The sequence below is a fragment of the Maniola jurtina genome, chromosome 13 (assembly GCF_905333055.1).
Source record: "Maniola jurtina chromosome 13, ilManJurt1.1, whole genome shotgun sequence".
Taxonomy (NCBI): domain Eukaryota; kingdom Metazoa; phylum Arthropoda; class Insecta; order Lepidoptera; family Nymphalidae; genus Maniola; species Maniola jurtina.
In genome coordinates this window covers 9244041-9266217 of record NC_060041.1, presented here as the reverse complement: position 1 = coordinate 9266217, position 22177 = coordinate 9244041, and the positions used below count along the sequence as shown (strand labels likewise).

General features: G+C 38.5%; 2 protein-coding genes across 10 annotated transcripts in view; one reads left to right on the top strand and one right to left on the bottom strand.

Moving 5' to 3' along the window:
* Positions 1-16559, top strand: part of LOC123870723 (homeobox protein cut) — a 210189-nt gene extending 193630 nt beyond the window's left edge. For 6 of the 9 annotated variants that reach the window (XM_045914110.1, XM_045914104.1, XM_045914109.1 and 3 more), the window contains 4 exons: positions 11919-12106; positions 12495-12640; positions 12765-13666; positions 14004-16559. In XM_045914110.1, coding sequence (XP_045770066.1) covers positions 11919-12106; positions 12495-12640; positions 12765-13666; positions 14004-15571 — 2804 coding nt within the window. In that variant the 3' untranslated portion in view covers positions 15572-16559. Of the gene's footprint in view, positions 1-11910; positions 12107-12494; positions 12641-12764; positions 13667-14003 lie in introns of all 9 variants that reach the window. The other 3 variants (XM_045914106.1, XM_045914103.1, XM_045914108.1) reach the window with 2 other exon arrangements.
* Positions 16560-19964: 3405 nt separating this feature from the next.
* Positions 19965-22142, bottom strand: LOC123871256 (heat shock protein 68-like). Its single transcript, XM_045914951.1, has 2 exons — positions 21767-22142; positions 19965-21715 (listed from the first exon to the last, which is right to left on the bottom strand). The coding sequence occupies exons 1-2, from the start codon at positions 21956-21958 to the stop codon at positions 20078-20080; spliced, it is 1830 nt and encodes a 609-aa protein (XP_045770907.1). The 5' UTR covers positions 21959-22142; the 3' UTR covers positions 19965-20077.
* Positions 22143-22177: the final 35 nt, after the last annotated feature.

The following is a 22177-nucleotide window of genomic DNA, read 5'->3' as shown; positions in this document are numbered from 1 at the left end:
AGATGGCGGTGTTTCAATTCCATACAAAACGTAGTTAACTTTTACGCGATCGAATAGGTTAAAAAACTCCGACTAGGCACACTGTCAATTTAGTTTAGCTTAGCATTTGTGTACTACAGAATTAGCCATATTGAACATCAAACTAAAACATTGTTGTTCAGAATGACCTGTTTAGTGCGTAGAACTACATAGAGGTCGTTGGGCGCTTTGACTCTATCTACTTTTTAACCCCCGACCCAAAAAGATATTATAAGTTTGACGTGTGTATCTGTGTATCTGTCTGTGGCATCGTAGCTTTTAAACTAATGAACCGATTTTAATTTAGTTTTTTTTTGTTTGAAAGGTGGCTTGATCAAAAGTGTTATTAGCTATAATCCAAGAAAATCGGTTCAGTCGTTTGAAAGTTATCAGCTCTTTTCTAGTTACTGTAACCTTCACTTGTCGGGGGTGTCAAAAATTTTTAATTTACACTTGTGTCACATTAAATTTGCGAACGTACCTAGTTTCGGTATATTAACTCACAATATGAGGATCCGAATTTCGAGTCGAGTCCATGTTATGAGAATTATTAAACTTGATGATTTTTACAACTTTACTAACCTTCTTATTTCGCATATTTTAATAAATTGCACATTTTAACACACTTTTCTGAACTTATGCCGATGACAATACTTTTTGTTTACACTACGTTACATAGGCTACCCTTAGATACTTAATTTAAGATCAATCCGTCTTTGAAATAACTAACCTTGTTCTAGACTAAATCAAAACTCAAATAGAGGCTGAGGATACATCGGAGATCAGAAGTGCTAAACAATATATCGTAAATCACAAAGTTCCTAACAAACAACAAACTCACCCATGGATTCACTCACGCATTAGGTACTTGATCAATTAATTGTACCTACCTACTGGGAATTAAAGTCAAAATAATAACATTTAATTTTTATTATTTTTGTAAATTTACTAAGAATAAATAAAATCAATTAAAAGGTTTTTTATAGAGTATTTTCCACTGTATTATTAGAGAGCTTTTGCCTTTTAGTCGCTGTAGGAAAAACTTGCAAAGCTCAAAGTATTGAGGACGCCATCTATCGATCACTGGAGACATTACATTTTTAGTAACGTGTGTTTTAGGTCGTTTGCAGAGTAGTAAAATAATCATAAATGACCGCATTTTATAAAAAAGACAATTATTATTATGATATTACGATGACTGAGCCAGACGTTTAATTTACGACGCAATTATTACTGGCAGGGTAGCTACCTACCTACTTATAACAAAAGACATTTCTCGCAAAAACTCCCTCGGCACGGCAGCCACTTAGAAAGCGCCTTTGAAAAACTAAATAGCCGCTTAAAGAGCGTTTATGCTGAAATAACGCAAAAAGTCTAAAATAAAAAGCCGGGTATGCGCTGAACAATGTACGCGTAACGCCATCTGTTGTCGAGTGGCGGCAAGTGCGTAGGGTCAAGAAATTATTTAGCCAAGAATGCTCGCCGTCCCGCGGCCGCTTTGATGGCTTCCGACGAAGCAATCAGACCTCTTTACGGGCATATTTATGATTATAATACCGTGTCTCGGTATACACTTTATGATGTTATACTACCTAACCGACTGTCCGGGATAATAGCGGCAAAGTAATTGTTACGCGTAAATGATTGCAAGCGAGATAGCATTCGGCTGGGTATCGGCTGTTGTACTCGCTCCTAAGACGTATTATAATTTTGTAAACAAACTGTTTAACCTTTTCACTCCAACTGCATAATTTTATAATTTATCATCATAAAATAAAAAGACTGTGCTAAGCACGTTACACTACCTAATTAGGACCAACTTATGAAAATAATAATTTCATACAACGAGCAAAATTAACACCACTTTACGGTGAATCACCAGTGTCATCATGGCAACCCAGAAGCTATCTAGATAAAAGGACGACGGCTTATAAATAGATGCGTTTAACGAATATATTGCGCGCTAGTCGAGATGGCTTGATTGTGATAATTTAGTGCAATCTTATTTTAGCCCGACTAATTGTGCTGAGGACGCAATGATACGGAATTTTGGCATCGGATATGAATGAACCTATCTGTGTCATAGGCACAATAGGAGCAATTTGAACATAACATTCGAGAAAAAAGTGTTCCTTTAGTAAAGTAGAAAAAGTATCAAAACTAAACATAATAAAGTTAATAGGTAGGTAGGTACTTCATTTAAAACAAGATAGGTAATTTCTTCAGTGATCAAAATCTTACATGGGTTTTTTTAAGTACGTACCTAGATACAATATTAAAACAACTCTACATTTACGTGAAGAAACATTTGTACTTAGCTGCTTCATTAAATGTTTATTGCATATATTTTTGTAATTGTTTATGACCCGCTCTTAGATGTTTACTCAACTTTAAATGCGATTTCCAATAAAGCTCTTCAGCATATTAAGGGCACATTACTCGTCGTGCGTCGACCGGCAATTATTTTATAAGCGGTAACCGCACTATCGTAAACACATCCCCGCCCACGCGATGTTTCGATTCCACAAAAGCGATCATTTAAAACGAATCCCAAAATTCGGTGTGAACAAAACAGCTATTATTATTGCCGGATAAATCACTTGAAAAAGGTTGATTTATTTGTAGTTTTCGCAGTAAGAGTTATTGTTACCACATACACTTGGCAACACCTTTTACCCAAAATAATGGAACCGAAGTCCGTGTCGGAAAATAAATGCCAACACACGTCGATTGTCTTTGACAGAGTTGACAGATTGAAAACATTTGAATGGTTATAATAACGTCCTATTACTTTAATCTTTATGCATCATTGGAGCCAACACTTTATACAAATAAGTGTGACATGTTAGCGATAAATTAATGACACGCCTATCTTGAGAAGCGTATATTTCACAGATCTGTCGCAGAAGATGGGCTGTTTAACTTGTCAGTTTGGTGCGATTTGTGAGCCGCCATTTTACATCTTTACCCTGCCTCGCTTAATTAGTTGGAATTAATGTGTGGGCTATGAATGACTTGTTATTATAAAATTAGGGTCAATTGACGAAAAATCTATTCGAAATCTTTAAACGTTTTTATGGTAATATAGAAAATACATCAGCCGACTTTTTCATTCGATAGAAATGCGGAACTATCATAGAAGATAGGCAAAAGTCAACAAATCATTTTTAAATGTCAAGATGTAATCTATAATTTCCCGCCTCATTGTCTTGACATTCTATAAAAACTGTATTTACTATAATCTATGGTCATAAGCGGTGGTCTATGAACAATATATGTGACGAGGTTTAATTACGGATAAGAATAAAGAAAGGCAGTTGCACACGGTAGCACGTTAAGCCTTGCGTGCCAAACCGCAATCAATCGCCATAACAATCAATAAACCTCCGTGAAAATCAATACAAACAATAACCGCACGACAAACACAATAATTGTGTTCTACTACACAAATCGCTACTAATTTATATTTAGAATAAGCTGCTCCAAGGAAAGCCTGTAAATTTTTTTTATTTTTCAAGAATTCTAATCGGAATCTTGTTTTTACGCATTAGGTAGGTACCTTTACATTTTCATCGGCTAGGACCCGTGAAATTAGACAAAGAAAATGCTTTAGGAAAATTTCCTAAGCTACAGAGTTGATACCTAATACAATTTTTTCTAATAATTGATCACGAAAAGTATAACGGTAGTTTTTGGTGACCTTTGGGCCCATTTTAAATTTTTAACGGCAGTGATCGATGAGAAATTGTGATACTTTTTTGTTTTTACGTTGAAAACAAACGTTAAACGAATGAGTCATGAAAAGGTAGCATATAGACAGACACTTTCACATTTATAATATTAGTAATTTTTGGAAGCTTTAGTGTTAATAATGCCTAAAATCGTCTAAAATGATTACTCACATAAAGGATGGTGCAGACGATCAGGTGCGACTAACTGTATTACGTACGTCCGCCGTTGGCGGGAATCCGTTTATTTCGTTAAAAAACTTTGCTATCGTTAAAAGTTCTGCGGCCCCCGTGGACCGATACTAGGGTGGAAAATCACATCTTTTTTGGAAACATGTTTTAGCCGATCTTATTGTAAATTTAGATAAACTAAAATTTTTCTTAATAAAATCATCTAAACATGCTTCACTGAAGATAATCTATACCTTCTTATTACCTAATCAAATATAAGTATCTATTGTAAAACTCTAGATAGGCAAAGCTCATACAATTGTTTTTTTTTAAAGTGAAGACAAATCGTACGCTTGCATGTGTGACACGTAACTACGTGTAGCGACACAGATTTCATAGATATTGGCGCGGAGTTTAAGCACCTTTTGACCCCTACAAGCGAGCTTCAAAAAATAGTAGCCCGTTATCCAGGGTCATCTATTATAATTTACAATATTCCTAATAATAATAGTTTTATAAGGAAAAACTGACTGACTGACATACCAAGGCACAGCTCAACCGGTTTAACTTAGAAAATTGAGGTTTTACATAAGGGGTAATTTCTTTACAAATAGACCCCCATTTAAAAAGAATTATGAGAGAGTCGCGTGCATCAGCTAGTATCATTATTGTCATTCATGATCATTGTATCTTCTGTGCTGAAAAACTACACTTCCAAAAAAGGTAAGTAAGTATCTACCTATTTTTTATGAAAGCGCTAAATAGTCCAGGTTTCTTTGTTCGTAAACCCTAGCAAAGTGCAGACCGTTCTCCGCGTAGCGCACAAAATTGATTATCGAATCTAGTTAACAAACTACAAGCGTCCGCACGACGAATGCTCTTAACGTTTTTACTCACTCAGGGGAATTTTAACCTACCTATCCGCAACAAAACAAGGTTCTATAGACAATTATTTACACTTTTTTAAAGTTCCGTACTCAAAAGGAAAAACAGGAACCCTTATAGACTTTCTTGTCTATCCGTCTTGTCTGTCAAGAAAATCTGTAAGATACTTCCCGTTGACCTAGAATTATGTTTCACACGTAGATAGGTCTTATAGCAAAAGTAAAGTAATAAATCCGAAAATCGTGAAAAAACATTTAAAAAAAAAATGTGTTCACGAAAAAATTAATTTACTAAATCACATAAGATGGCACAATCTGTCATTAACTTGCAGTGTTCTACATAAAAGTGCTAGTTAGGTAGGTATATCTTGTACGATCGTACGGAACCCTTCGTGTGCGGGTCAAACTTGTACTTGACCGATTTTTATTTGATCATCTCACTTGCTGAAGTTAAATTTTACTATATGCATCACTAAATGCGAGACAATGATTTGTTTTCTTTTAGTCGCTATCTTACTTATCGCTTAACTTAACAACTGTTTTATTGATGTCTCCTACAAAAAAAAAATGTTGTTAAAGGTAACTGAATAATTTAGGATTTGTAAAGATGATACGAATGGATGTGCTGTTTTAATTGAAGCAACTTAGCATTGTCGGTTAGAGCCGTGGGGGCGATCGTTTGGCCTCTCTAGAATCAATCGTGGTCGCTGCCCCCGCTGATTGCCATCTAGCACGCGATACTGATCAGCCCCCGCTCCCTACGCACGCACTGCAAACCGAACACACTCCGGACAAAAGAAATTCTTGACGTAACCTACTCTAATAACTCATGGGAAAGGCCGCAGGAAAGAAATGCGATATTGACAGGAATCCAACGGTCTCTACAATTAATGAGCCTCGCTTGTCACTTATATGTAACTTTTATTAAACACGCAATAAAAGCCATTAAAGTAGAAAAACGTTTATCGGCTAACTTACCTTATTATTCTAAATATCATATTTGTACATTTTCTTTTACCCACTACGTAGGTTACGATTTTAACTATAGACTGCTTTTATGCAAAATTTTCTTGCATCGTATTAACAATTCAAATGCGGGCATTTTTTTCGTTACCCGCAACACTTTCGAGCGGCCCTGACGTCCGCCTTCACGGACGACTCAAATGCAAATGAGCATCGATTCGTTCTGTGACGTCTAGCGCGCACTCTCACCCCTTTCTTTCTCCAACTACCCACCTTGATTTACAATCCCGGATACGCATTCCCCATTCGCCACGGACGGATATATGCCACGAAGAAATTAGCAGTATATTTTTTCATTGTCACAGTGACACGATAATTTAAGGCGCCTTTACTTTCCAAAGCATTTGAATATTCATACAACATTAGCAATCAATAACCGCTACAGAGGTATAGTTTTAGCGTGCACGCACGCGATACGTTGTCGCATAAACAAATAATTTCTCTGCTTTTTTATTACGACACAATTAAGTTAAAGGTGTAAGGATATTAAAGAAAAACTTAGCGATCGTTGTCTTATTAAAAGCAACTTTTAGACGTATAATAGGTATTCCTATATTAAGTAGCTAATAGGATATTAATGAATGGTATACAAGATCAACAGTAGCTCTACAAAAAAGCAGTCTTTGTCTGAGCTCTAACAAAAACAAAGTACATTCTATATATACATTTAATCAAACACAATAAATGAGACTTCCGTGACCGGATGGTACTAATTGTAAGCTACTTTTTTACTCCCAATATCCATCAAAAATGCACATCGTAATGACCACAATAAAGAAGTGATATTATCGTTTTACAGTTTATAGCCCTGCGGCGAGATAAGAAATGAAAGTAAATCGATAGTAAGTTAACAATCGCGGCCATTTTGTTGACACGCACAGAATAGTGCGACAAAGTGGATACAAAACAGGCGCAATTTTTGACGATATTCTGAAGCACGTCTCGGTAATTGTCCTCGTGCCGTATTCGGAATAACAAAATGCCTAGTAGAAGATCAAAGGCAATAATAGACGTGTGTTGAAAGTTATCGACGGCCCCTGTATCGAGTGAATTTGAAATCAACTAATTGGATATCACCATATCACCGTTTGAGGTTCAGAGCACGACCCGAATTTAAATATACGATCATGGGATATTGACATAACTGTTAAGTTAAACGGCGACAAAATAATCGCGTGACTATGACTCAATTGGGAACTTGCTAGGACGATCTTGATTAACCTATTATTATTTGGAATTACAGCGCACAAGACACAAGACGGGGCCGCACATAAGGTGTGCGGGCCGTCCCCCAGTCTCATACCCCGATAGCCATCTCAACATGTCGCGGACTATACTTATAAGTTATAATAAAGTTGTCTATAAGGTACCTACCGGACGAATTCTGACCATATATGTATTTAGAAATTTTAATCAGGATAGCTTTGTTAAGAGGGGTCTCTCCGTCACTCACTTCATACAAACGTAGTTCCAATTTCATTATTATTATTAAGCAATATTAAGCAACCACAAACAAAACCACAGACATTAGTTTCTAGAATATGTCTGCAAAATTTCATGGACTTTGGAAATTGGAACAACGATTGTATGAAGCGAGTGACGGAGAGAGCCCTGTTAACAACTAAGTAAATGATGCCCGCAACATCTATTGATTGATTTTCCGGGCTAAAAAGCAGCTTTCGGGATCCAAACTGCTTATCGGATGATGGCATCCAGGACTTTTAAAGGTATTACACCTGAATAAACGTAAGAAATTAAGAATAAGTACCGAATAAATTCTTAGTACAGCTAGTTGCGACTTGCGTTCACGTAAATAATATTTAAAAATGGGACATATCTAGGTAGGTACTTGTAGGTAAATAGAGACATTGCAACAATAGTTAGTCAAAGAAACAAACCGCTAGCTATAAAATAAATATACAAATCACACACAAAACTCGGCAAATGCGAATAACATTGAGCCTTGTAATTTTAGAGCCCATTTGTGTCGAAATTTTCCATTGCAAAGTGCTCATAACGTGCGTGATTCTGTGACAATAGGGTAATATAGACAAATTGTTATTTAAAAAGAAAGTAGTCGAACAAGAAGTTACGAGAACCACATACTTTTATTACCAAAGTGTGTAATAACTGTTATGATATTTAACTATATTTTTAGGGACGTTGCTGAAATGACTTTTGAAAAAGAAACGACAAAATTTCTTCTAGATCCAAAAAATTAAATTTCTTATTATATGATATTACTCCGGACACTTGCGAATTGCGTAGCGTTTATACATTTAAAGGTGGCAGTTGGTAGAGAACGCTCAACTTCAGATTTAAGACATAATAACAAGTGTAAATTAAAAATTTATAACACCCCCGACAAGTGAAGGTAACTAGAAAAGAGCTGATAACTTTCAAACGGCTGAACCGATTTTCTTGGATTATAGCTAAGAACACTCTCGATCAAGCCATCTTTCAAACAAAAAAAACTAAATTAAAATCGGTTCACTCGTTTAGGCGCTACGATGCCACAGACAGATACACAGATACACAGATACACACGTCAAACTTATAACACCCCTCTTTTTGGGTCGGGGGTTAAAAGACATAATACGTGGTAGTTACAATTAAATATTGACGCAACATGACCCAATCTCTGATCTCCATAGCAGTAACGACACTTGAGACATTTAATTTCCTAAAAGTATTCGAAGTACAAAAATTGAATGCCCAATTAAGCGGTCATTAAGGAATAAACTAGGCAATTATAAATCCAGACCACGTATATAGGGTTATTGTCAAACAGTTATGAGTTGAAAACCGTGAACATTATGGTCATGTAGATGATAATCTTGACGACGTGCTCGCCATCTCAGTAAATATATTTGTATCACGTTCTTAGTCATAAGTCGTTAACTCTGTGAATGGTGATTTCACAAAAAAAGCAAAATATATAAAAATTTAAAGTCTATAGAAGGACATGATTATGTCGCTTGCATACTTAACGAATCGAAGTGGCACGTGAGAAAAAATGAGTACAGTATTGCGATTACAATATGTACAAAGGTTGCGTCAAACGTTGTAAGGAAAATCCGCACAGAGTTACGAATAAAATAACAGCTGCACCCATTTATATAGCACGTGAAAGTTATTATTTCTATAGAATTGTACTATGATCTCCTGAATGTTGAAATAAGTAGGTATTATTATCATCCCAACGAAATCTGTGATTTTTTTGTGTTTTAACTCTTGTAGAGTCAAGGACAAAGCAGTTATAAATAAATGTAACTAAGAATGAATTGGATGAAACACTACTTTTTAACCCCCGACCCAAAAAGAGGGGTGTTATAAGTTTGACGTGTGTATCTGTGTATCTGTCTGTGGCATCGTAGCGCCTAAACGAATGAACCGATTTTAATTTAGTTTTTTTTTTTGAAAGGTGGCTTGATCGAGAGTGTTCTTAGCTATAATCCAAGAAAATTGGTTCAGCCGTTTGAAAGTTCAGCTCTTTTCTAGTTACTGTAACCTTCACTGTTGGGGGTGTTATAAATTTTTAATTTATACTTGTTAATACGTTTGATTTAAGTAAAATTATACACTACTGACCACATCAAACGAGTCGCATGGAGCCGCTAGATTAAAGGCGCAAGACCGTGGCGTGTGGAGGTCCCTACAAGGAACCTATGTCCAGCTGTGGACGTTTATCAGTTGACGACGATGATAATGATTGTTAGCGGGCACTGACGAGTCAGCATTTTGAGGCTACGTCGTGTGAGGTGTAGCGCGACCCGCCAGTTGCCCTAAGACCACAGTATCTGATTGTAGCTTCCCAAATTATAATTGGAATTATATATTTACTAGAGGATGCCCGCGACTTCGTCCGCGTGAATTTAGGTTTTTAAAGATCCCGTGGGAACTGCTTGATTCTCCGGGATAAAAAGTTGCCTATGTCAATTACACAGACGCAAGCTACCTCGGTACATGTATGTAATTTCATACAAATCGGTTAAGCGGATGGGTCTTTAGGAATCCCGTGGGAACACTTTGATTTTCCGGGATAAAAAGTATAAAGCCTATGGCCGTCCCCGGGATATAAGCTAACCCTGTACCAAATTTCGTCAAAAGCGGTTAAACTGTTGGGCCGTGAAAAGGTAGCAGACAGACAGACAGACACAGTATTTTACATAATATTAAGTATGGATTAGTGTTCACTTTCTTTGAATTTTTTCCTACTCTGGCAGAGAACACGGCGCTATCTAGCCCCTAGTACGATTGGCAAACTTGACGTCTATAAGGACACCACCATCACCCCGTACAATGATGATAAAATAATAATTATATACCTACTATGTAATATTACTCAGTAAATGATAAAATAATGTAACCAAATATTTAAATGAAATTGTAGCTAGGTAGGTACTATTATTAAGTACCTAATGTAACTTCTTGAAATGTAATGAATAATAAAACATGTTTATTTTATTACAGTCAAGGACATTCTAATTTTGTATGTAAATGGGTCATCTGTGTTTCTACCAGGTAAACTGTGTAGTGATGTATGTAGTACTTTGTTAATACATTTAGCAAAACCGAATGTTAAGAAAAATGAAAAATAATGCGACTAAGTACGGGTTTTAGCGGAAACAATGAATGTTGAAATGACTTTTTCTTTCTTCAGGTAGGAATGAAGTGTTACCAGTGGAACCAAATTGACTGTGTGTTACATTTCGATAAATGAAGAGCCTTTTTACATCCCAATAAAAACAATCTGTTCTCAAAAACACAAAACATTGCATCGCATTGTGCCGTTTACAGCCAATTAATCAAGAAGCATTTTCCCTTGCATCGCCGTATCTAAAATAAACAAAATTACCCCGACGAATCGTGGAACATATTGTCGGTTTTAAAATAAAATTTAAGAATGCAATTAAGTCTTTGTGATCTGAAAATTAATACGATACATCTTGAAAGGCCCTCTTCTTGGAGTCGTTAACACACCGCAGCGTAAATAACACTACCAAAACACTGGCAAAGTATGCCGACAGATGTCGTGTGTCAAAGCTTGTTTTAGAAAAAAAGCGAAAAGAAATTACGGGCTCGGTGTTTCCACCATTACCGGCATTCTCACGAACCGTCGTCGGTGTCGACTGGCGTAGTTAGCCGTCCGTAATAAGCTTCAATCATTTGACTTTCAATGGTCTATTACACGAGGAATCAGGCGCATAATTTGCGTAGCGTTTCACGAAAGCCACGCATACTTTCACCTCGATCTAAGTTTTGACTTTTATTAAGTTTAAAGAAAACTGCATGAATAAAAATGTACTAATTTTAACCGTAAGTTGTATTTGTTATTGATAACGATGTTTAGATGTAGCAACAATGAAAATATTTTAATGAAAGTTCAGTCCCATACCTACATGTATTGTAATAGTTATTGCAGTTAAAAATTAATTGCACGTCTTAATTAGTCGAATGCGAGCATAAATCAACATCTAAATAGTGTTTCATTGTAAACCGGAGACAATATGGTGACAGGATGAATGACCACAATATGGCGGGCGGTTTTCGCGCGAATCTTCAGTTGTTTATGGATGCGCAGGCGCCATTTTAGGATTACTGGCTTAGGCGACGAGTGGCCGGCCCCATTCAACGATAACGTTTAATGTGCCATCCGTTGCACTTCAGTTTTAATGACCTACCTAATTTCAATTGTACCAAATATAACTCCTTTATTTATTACTTGGCAAGCGCTTGTGTGCGACACAATTTAACCGCAATTAAAATTGTGCGTGATGATGAAGTTAAAACATGCCTACCGAATGTAGGTACCTACCTACTATAATAACAAAGAGCTAGGAAACTAACGATGACTTGTGATTTTGCAACTTCGTGATATTTCTCATACGCTTGTTTCGATTACTTACTTTATACATATACCCACCTACTTAGCCAAATATTTTCTAACAGTCATGTCAACTCAAACAATTTCAATTGTAACATTACGAGATTTACTTACACCAGTGAATTTTTATGAATCAACGGTACAGTAGGTATTATATTAAAAGGATCAAACTCCCAATCGCTAAAGATATTTCTGTATCTATTCCAGTTGGAACGAAGGATGGTGGAACTGGCTTTGGAAGACCGGAGGGCGAGGGTGACGAACGGCTTGCGCATATGCTCGAGGCCTCCCACATAATGAAAACCCCCACTGGCCAGCCCAACAACGATGACTCTAGAAGCAACGGAGACTCCAGTTCACCGCGAACACAGTGTCCTTCGCCTTTCTCCAATAAGGTTAGTATTCTTACAATCCATGAATTCTCCCTCGGCTGCGTGCACTTTGGCTACTATCGCCTGAGCGTCTAGCCATTACTTCAGCCATAGTTCAAGCTTCTCTAAGGCCTATCTGCTAAAAACATACATTCAGCTGCTGAAAAGAAAGCGATCGCCCAAGCGATTAAATCAAAAAGGCCGAAGAGCGTCCAACCTCAACACAATAAAACATTAATTGGATAGTAGGATGGCGATCTCTGACAGTTTTGGGTGTTAAATTAGTGCTATTCTAACTTGCAAACATTGAAACTATATATTACTAAAGCATGATGCATTTATCCTACTTTTATGTTGATAAGTTGTACAAAATTCTAGGTATCAAAAATTTATTAAAAAATATAATTTGCAGGATTCAAGTCAAAATAGAAGATTGAAAAAATATGAAAACGATGACATTCCTCAAGAGAAAGTGGTGCGCATATATCAAGAGGAACTGGCCAAAATTATGACCAGGAGAGTCGATGATATGAGGCACAGTCGCGACGGTTTTCCTGGGTACGTATCTATTTGGAGAATTGCGAATAGATTTAATGTCTTAATTATATAGCCAAAAATCAGATAACCAATTATTATTTGCGACAATTTAAACGAGAACAGCAAGTCTAAAACTAACATGTAGCGTGTTTCCTCCTTTTTTCAGCGGCGGCATGCCCCCACACATGGAGAGACCGCCCGAAGACATCCGCATGGCGCTAGAAGCTTATCATCGGGAACTTGCCAAAATACAACCCGGTGGCAACATTCCAAACCTCCATAACTTGCCAGGAATGCCACCATTCCCTAATCTTCTTGCGCTCCAGCAACAAGCAATGCAAGCGCAAAATCAACACATAAACGGGTCCGGAGCGGTCCAGGACCTCTCCCTTCCTAAAGACAAGAATACCAAAATTAATGGAATGACTGATAGTGATAAGGATAGATCTATGGACGCCGAGGAAGCTATAAGGCACGCGGGTAGCGCTTTCTCCTTAGTTAGACCGAAACTGGAACCAGGGCAGCAGTCGACCGGATCGTCAGCGTCCAGCCCGCTCGGTAACGCAATTCTTCCCCCCGCGATAACGCCGAACGATGACTTCAGTAGTTCAGCCGCGGCGAGTCCCTTGCAACGAATGGCTTCAATAACGAATAGTTTAATTTCACAACCACCGAATCCACCGCACCACGCGCCTCCGCAGCGGTCAATGAAAGCGGTCCTGCCGCCGATCACGCAGCAACAGTTCGATCTCTTTAATAATTTAAACACAGAAGATATTGTCAAGAGGGTGAAGGAAGCTTTAAGCCAATACTCGATCAGCCAAAGATTGTTCGGTGAATCCGTTCTCGGGTTGTCACAAGGTTCCGTGAGCGATTTACTTGCCCGGCCGAAACCGTGGCATATGCTCACGCAAAAGGGAAGGGAGCCTTTCATCAGGATGAAGATGTTCCTGGAGGATGACAACGCCGTTCACAAACTGGTCGCATCGCAGTACAAAATCGCGCCCGAAAAACTAATGAGGACAGGAAACTACAGCGGAGCACCTCGTAAGTTGTTTTATAAATTGACAAGTTTTCTATAATATAATATATATATATAATATAATATAATATCATATGATATATGTATGAATATCTAAAGTATCTACAAGTAAACAGAACCCCTTCTATCTACAATCGATTATGGCAGAGATAAAAAATGTGACCTGTACCTGTCTAAAAGAGACCTATGATTTTTTTAAGTTTTAAATGGCATTTTAGCATTCATATTTATTTGTAAATTTAAATATAAGTAAACTTTATAGATTAAATTGAATCGTAACCTATAATATTATATTTTATTTTAAAATAAACGTTTCAAATTATTATCCTTTCCTCTTTGCAGCATGTCCGCCAAACATGACAAAGCCGATGCCACCGACACAAAAAATGATCTCAGATGCGACATCGTTGCTGAGTAAGATGCAGCAGGAGCAGCTGCTCGGGCCCGCGCACCTCGCCCACCTGGGGCAGCCGCCGCCGCTGCTGCTGACGCCGCCCGGCTTCCCGCCGCACCACGCCGTCACGCTGCCGCCGCAGCACCACGACAACACCAAGGAGCGGAAGCCGCCGCCGCCGCCGCCGCACCACCAGCCGGTGGCCATGCGCGGCCTGCACCAGCACATGTCACCCAGCGTCTACGAGATGGCGGCTCTGACGCAGGACCTCGACACGCAGACGATCACCACTAAAATAAAGGAGGCGTTACTGGCGAACAACATCGGCCAAAAAATTTTCGGTGAAGCCGTACTGGGCTTGTCGCAGGGGTCGGTCAGTGAACTCTTATCGAAGCCCAAACCGTGGCACATGCTCAGTATCAAAGGCCGAGAACCGTTCATTAGAATGCAGCTGTGGCTCAGCGACGCTCACAACATCGACCGTCTACAAGCGTTAAAGAACGAGAGGCGAGAAGCTAACAAGAGACGGAGATCGAGCGGCCCCGGCCAGGACAACTCCTCGGATACGTCGTCGAACGACACGTCGGAGTTCTACCACTCGAGCTCTCCGGGACCCACGTCCGGCGTCCCCTCTGCCAAAAAACAACGAGTGTTGTTCTCCGAGGAGCAGAAAGAAGCGCTGAGGCTGGCGTTCGCCCTCGATCCTTACCCGAATATGCCGACGATTGAGTTCCTTGCGGCAGAATTGGGTCTCTCTACCAGAACTATAACGAATTGGTTTCACAATCATAGAATGCGGCTAAAACAGCAGGCACCACACGGTCTGCCGGCCGAACCTCCCGCGCGCGAGCAATCGTCGGCTCCATTCGATCCCGTGCAGTTCCGACTTCTACTGAACCAGAGGCTCCTCGAGCTCCAGAAAGAGAGAATGGGACTCGCCGGAGTTCCGTTACCTTACCCCCCCTACTTCGCGGCGAACTCCAATTTCGCCGCCCTAATAGGCCGGGGTCTTCTTCCTCCCGACGAGCGGGTGAAGAACCCGACCGGCGGCCTCGACCTGTCGATGCCGCTGAAGCGAGAGCCCGACGGCGATGACTTCGAGGACGACGACGTCGAGAGCAACCTCGGCTCGGAGGACTCGCTCGACGACGAATCCAAGACTGAGCCGAAGACGGCATCGACGCCCGCGGGGCGCTCGAGTAGACGGAAGCCCGCGGCGCCGCAGTGGGTGAACCCCGACTGGCAGGACGAGAAGCCGCGCAACCCCGACGAGGTGATCATCAACGGCGTGTGCGTGATGCGCAGCGACGACTTCCGGCGCGAGGCGGAGCAGACGGTGCGCGTGGAGCCCTCGCCCGCGCCGCGCGAGCCCTCGCCCGCCTCGCCGCACTCGCCGGCCTCGCGCGCCTCGCCCGACGCCCTGCCGCCGCTGCCGCCGCGCGCCGCGCTCTCCCCCGACGTCCTCCCGGAGGACAAGATAAAGACTGAGGCGGACGACGACCGGTGGGAGTACTAGACTGTAGTGAATACGAAATGAACTCTCATAGGAGTGTTAGCGGTTAAAACGGGTCCGAGTGTTAGTTAATGTCGCATTGGACGGTTATTTATTTTAGATAGGTTTGCGATCCATCGAATGGAGAACGCGTCCGGCCGCCCGGTGGGCGAGGTTGAGTGCAAATATATCGAATAGTTAGATGTGTTCTGTAATGATTCGATTGTAAGGCCAAAGACTCTGTACATAGCGTTCGGCTCGCGTGCGGAGCTTGTTCGCTGCTGCCGCGACGCCGACGGATAAATTGTAAAACTTACGATACAAAAGTTGCATTTTGCTTTAATTTTTATACACGAGAGTACCTCGAAAGGTATATCTGAGTAATTTTAAGTTATGGCTTACTTATGTTTTATTCGATTATTGTAAATAAATATACCAAATATGTATCGAAGTAGCTCGTGAGCCACGGTCCTGTATATATGTACGTAGGCTAGCGGTACGTTGTATTCTGTAAGATAAAGTTTATCGTTGTCGATAATTAGGGGTAGTAAAGGTTCATTTAATTGTTAAAAATTTTAAAGTGCAATCAGATGTAAATTTAAGCTATGGTCTATAATAGTCTATACGAACCCCAGTTGAAAAGTATTATTATGTTTATATGAACCGGTAAGGTTTTAAATATTATAGATTGGTTTACTTGAGTTACATTTAAATTATGAGTTTTTATTTTTAATAATTTTACGTTTTATTTCTATATGTATTATTATTATGATGCGGTACGCCTACGTTTCATTTTGTATTATTTGCCAGTTTTTATCAACCTATATCTACCTATTCTTTTTCTTGCCCTGTCCGTAGAATTATATCAGAGTTGTACTATTGATATATTTTTATTATTTAGAGAACGTACAAATCTAGACAGAAATAAAGTACACTACAGTTAAGCAAAAATGATGTATTGCTTTTGGTTATAGTTTTATTTTATTTTAGCAATAAATTTGCTTTTAATCTATTTTCGCTTTTTGTTGTTTTATTTTATGTTTGCACCTTTGTTTCCTTGTTTATTAGGAGATAAAAAAATGTATATTAAAGGAACCGAACTCCTTGCATCACAATGTAAATATTTACTTATATAATTTCTTGTAAATAAGGAAGGCCACATTTAGATAGTAAGATAGGTAAGTAGGAAAATAGAAACCCGAAAGTAATTACAATACGTGAAAAGTCATGAATAATCAAAATTATAAACATTGTAAAGTGTGTCGATTGAAATAATATACCTATCATCTCAAATAATATAACTTTAGGCCCTAAATTTGGAAATTAAATGAACCGTCTTTTTGACAAATTTCAATATAGATACCTACATTAAAATGAATTTTCAACGATTATTCAGTTCTTAGTAATACCAAACTCCATACATATCGATGTTATATAAAAATTATATAAAATAATAGGTAAGTAATTAAATAAATAAGATTTAGCGATAATAGTCAATATAATGAGACCTTTTAGGCTGTTTAACAGTTATGACATTATTTTAAATTTTTGATCAGATATAATTATGTTTTTATTGAAGAGGTAATATTGTCTTCGAAATGTTGCGTTTACCTACCTAATATTCATTTTCGTCAACCAAATAGCTTTGCTTTATAAAGAATATTTATATGGATTTATAATATTGTTATTATATGAATAGGTACCGAGAATATTTTGTGAAGCATTTTCATATTTACACCTCAAAATATTACTTCCATTTAATTTATTAGAAGTACCTAGGTAACTACTACATACCTACTTATAGGAAAGAAAATCTATTAATACACATGTATGCTTTATGCAATGTTCAAAACTTCCATTTACATTTAAAACACGGTAGGTGTTTACTTAATTTTTTTTTTGGTGACGTGCCAAGCTTGTATAGAAAGAGAACTTGAGAAAACACGGGTTCGACTCATGTGAGTGTTTGAGCCATGCCTTCAAGCAATGCATTAAGTACCTACCTATATGAATTACGATACTTACCTTGTTGCTAGTATGGTAGCGAAGCAAAATAAACAAAGTATTTCGAAACCGTACATACCTGTTTTTCGAAAGAAAACCAGTTAAACTACCACTACTCATATTATAAATGCGAGTGTGTATGTCTGTTGGTATGTTTGGTTTGTCCTTCAATAATTTCGCAACGGAGCAACGGTTCGACGTGATTGTTTGATGGATAGTTAAAGACCTAGGTACTTATATCCCGGATAATCCAAGATTTTTACGAGGATTTTGAATAACCAAATCCACGCGGACGTAGTCGCGGGGATTGGTCCTTAATAAAAATTGCAACTTCATACCTTCTAGGTACAGAATGTTATGGCAATGCCAAAAAAAATATATCGTAAACCCACTAGCTGACTGGTCTAGGTTACTTTAATCAGGTAACACAGAAGATAAGGCAGTTCAGAGATGATTTGAACCATGTCATAATCAGGGCAAAAAAATCTCCATGACTCCCATCAACCTCTGTAGATTGATGAGTAACACAGAAGGTAAAGGCAGCCCAGACACAATTTGAACCACGTCATAATCGAAAAGAAAAAAATTACCCCGTGACCCCCATCAACCGAGGATTGATGAGAGATCACTGAAAATCTTTTTTAAAGTTACAGATTAAAGCCCCCGTGCACGGAAGGGCGGTTTCAGATTCCCAAAAAGGACAAAAAAACTTGATGATTTACGCAAATAATAATTTTCATTATCTACATCTTTTCTACATCGGTTTGGCGTTGAAAGTTGAAACATACAGGCTACGTGATAGCATTTGAATGCAAATCTGACGAACAAAGTATGAGTTTCCGCTAAATCTGTCGACTCCAATACTAAGTTTAGGTAATCCTGATAGTAGGTACATAAGTTGGTACCTAATATAAATATATTAGGATAATGTGGAGCCTTTTAGCAAAACTGACAATTTCAACATAAATACTAAATTTATTATTACCTTGCTGGTTAATTTTCTTTATAGTATGTTCGCAAGATAGGTATCAAATAGAAACAAACGAGCGAGAGATCATTCACTTAATCAAGGGGTAACCTTTTATCGTGTTAAGAATTGTCGAAATCTTAGTTTGCGAAGTCGCCAGTCAGACTTAGTGAAAGCCCACAATTTGTTGGCCAATTTTTCTTTAACCACCAATCTTTTTTTTTAATTCAGACACAAGTTAGCCCTTGACTGCAATCTCACCTGGTGGTAACTAAGTGATGATGCAGTCTGAGATAGAAACGGGCTAACCTAGAAGGAGTATGGCAGTTTTCATTAAACCCATACCCCTTTGGTTTCTACACGGCATCGTACCGAAGCGCTAAATCGCTCAGCGGCACGGCTTTGCCGGTAGGGTGGTAACTAGCCATGGCCGAAGCCTCTCGCCAGACCAGACCAGAAATTCAGAAACTTTAAATTAAAATTCCAAACCCCAGCCGGGAATCGTACCCGGGACCTCCCACTAATAAGACCATAGCGCATACCATAGTCATAAACCATAACATCAAGTTTTTTGTCCTTTTTGGGGATCTGAAGACGCCCTTCCGTGGACGGCGCGTTCCTATCTGAAACTTATAGACTTTCTGTGATCTCCGATCATTCCTCAGTGCATACAGCTATCACTTTTTCGCCATGATTCAAATCCCCTACCAAAAACCACCACCATAACAACTTTCAACTTCTATAAAAATATCTCATCTTACAGGCTACTAGTACTATAGCTATGAGCGTATTTATGATTTTAATCTACGTCTACAGAACTGATTTCTGCTTACTTAATATATATAACATTTTTTTTTGTTAATAGGTAGTTTTAAACCGAAAAATTAACAAACAAGCCTGAAATCTATACAATTTCAGGCATGATGCATTATATGAAATATTCGCAGTGACCAAAATTGTAATTTGGCGTCTTAACTTTAATTGTTCTGTTGGTATTGAGGTAGCAATTAACTGTACATAAGTAATGTAGCGAATAGACTATTATGTACTACGTTATCTCTATTACATTATGACATAGGGATAAAGTTATAGCGGTAATTATTATTGTTCATATCATAATATTAATGATAATGACGCTGAAAACATTGTCTTCTTTCCGAACAATTTCTAAAGTTATTAAATTAAAATAAAAAAAAATTGCTAATCAATGTTTGTTTCATTAAAAAACTTATCCATGATACCTACGTCTCGTAACTTTTGCTACCTGAGCACTTCATAATAGGTATGTACCTATTAAGAGCCATTACGTACTGTCGACTAGTCATCTGGGTCCGGCCGACTAGTCGACAGTGTGTAATAGTTCTAAAAGGTAAAAATCTGGTCTTGCTATCCTGACTTCTAGATACGTGAAAGAAGCAGAGTGAGAAAAATATGGACGCAAGTAGGTATGTGTAAGTATTTTCTTTATTAAAACAAAAACAATAATAGTACCTACTCATCGTCGTAATAATAGTAACATAGTATTAAAACAAAAGCAATAATATAAAAGTTAGGCACTGTCAATCAACTTCCTCGATAACTGGTCCGTCGCTGCCTTTACCAGTTTTCGAACCTATGCCATGTAGCTTTTTCATGATAGGAGCACAAACTGCCGACAACTCCTTTAATTTATCCTCATACTCGACTTGCTCTGCCAAAGAATTCTTTTCAAGCCAACTCAAAGCTTCATTACATAACCGACGCGCTGTAGAACTCTCAGAATCACCAACCTTACCACCAGCTTCATCGACGGCTTGCTTCACACCGAAAATATAAGTTTCCAGTTTATTACGAGCTGCAACGCGATCTCTTTGTCTATTATCTTCATCCTTGTATTTATCAGCATCCGAAATCATCTTGTCTATATCAGCTTGCGAGAGGCGTCCTTTATCATTCTTAATTACAATGTTCTTACTTTTACCAGTACTGTTTTCTTTAGCTGATACATTAAGTATTCCATTGGCGTCCAAATCAAAGGTTACGTCGATCTGAGGGATACCACGTGGTGCCGGCGGAATGCCAGTTAAATTGAAATTTCCCAGCAAATTATTGTCCTTGGTCATGGCCCTTTCACCTTCGTAGACTTGAATCGTAACAGCTGGTTGGTTATCAGAGTATGTTGTAAAAGTTTGAGAATGTTTACAAGGAATCTTTGCGTTACGTTCTATTATATTTGTCATAACCCCTCCAGCCGTTTCTATTCCTAGTGACAAAGGAGTGACATCGACAAGTAAGACGTCTTGAATTTTGGAATGACGGTCTCCGCTCAATATAGCAGCTTGTATTGCTGCTCCATAAGCGACAGCTTCGTCAGGATTGATAGACAAATTAAGCTTCTTGCCGTTGAAATAGTTTTGCAGCAAACTTTGTATTTTAGGTATACGAGTAGAACCTCCGACTAAAACGATATCATGTATAGAACTTTTATCGAGCTTAGCATCTTTCAGAGCCTTCTCTACCGGGTCTAATGTTGAAGAGAAGAGATCTCCATTAAGCTCTTCAAAACGTGCTCTAGATATTCTTGAGAAGAAATCTATACCCTCATATAAGGCATCAATTTCTATGTTAGCTTCAGTACTAGAGGACAGCGTCCTCTTAGCTCTTTCCGCTGCTGTTCTGAGACGTCGTAAAGATTTAGGATTGTTACACAGATCTTTTTTATGCTTTCTCTTAAATTCGTTAGCAAGAAAGTTTACAAGGCGACTATCAAAATCTTCTCCACCAAGATGTGTATCTCCCGCAGTCGCTTTGACTTCAAATAATGAACCCTCATCAATTGTGAGAATCGAAACATCAAACGTACCTCCCCCTAAATCAAAAATTAGTACATTCCTTTCTCCTTTTAAATTCTTGTCCAATCCGTACGCCAACGCAGCAGCAGTTGGTTCGTTAATAATCCGAAGAACATTTAAACCTGCGATGGCACCAGCATCTTTAGTAGCCTGCCGCTGCGAATCATTAAAATATGCAGGGACTGTAATAACAGCATTTTTTATAGAAGTTCCTAAATATGTTTCAGCTATCTCTTTCATTTTGGTCAAAACCATGCTACTTATCTCCTCAGGGGCAAAACGTTTGGTTTGGCCTTTGTATGTAACTTGAATTTTCGGCTTACCGCTGTCATTTATAACTTTGAAAGGCCAATGTTTGAGGTCTTGCTGTATTTTAGGGTCATCAAACTTTCTCCCTATTAAGCGCTTGGCGTCAAATATAGTGTTGCTTGGGTTAAGGGCGACCTGGTTTTTGGCAGCGTCGCCTATGAGGCGCTCTGTTTCTGTAAATGCTACGTATGATGGTGTTGTTCGGTTTCCCTGATCATTTGCAATAATGTCCACATTCCCATGTTGCCACACACCTACGCAGGAATAAGTTGTTCCCAAATCTATTCCAATGGCTGGCATTTTTTATTTATTTTCTACTTTTATATTTATATTGACTTTTAGTTGATAATAATTTTTTTTTATATTTTCCGACAATTTGAAATAACTATTATTCTGATTATGAAAAATTATAACTATATTCTTTTATTTTAAAAACAAATTCGAAGGCCAGTAATGTATCCAGGAGCCATGGAAGTAGGTAGAATTAATTACCATGGAACTAGAAAGTACCTACTTCGT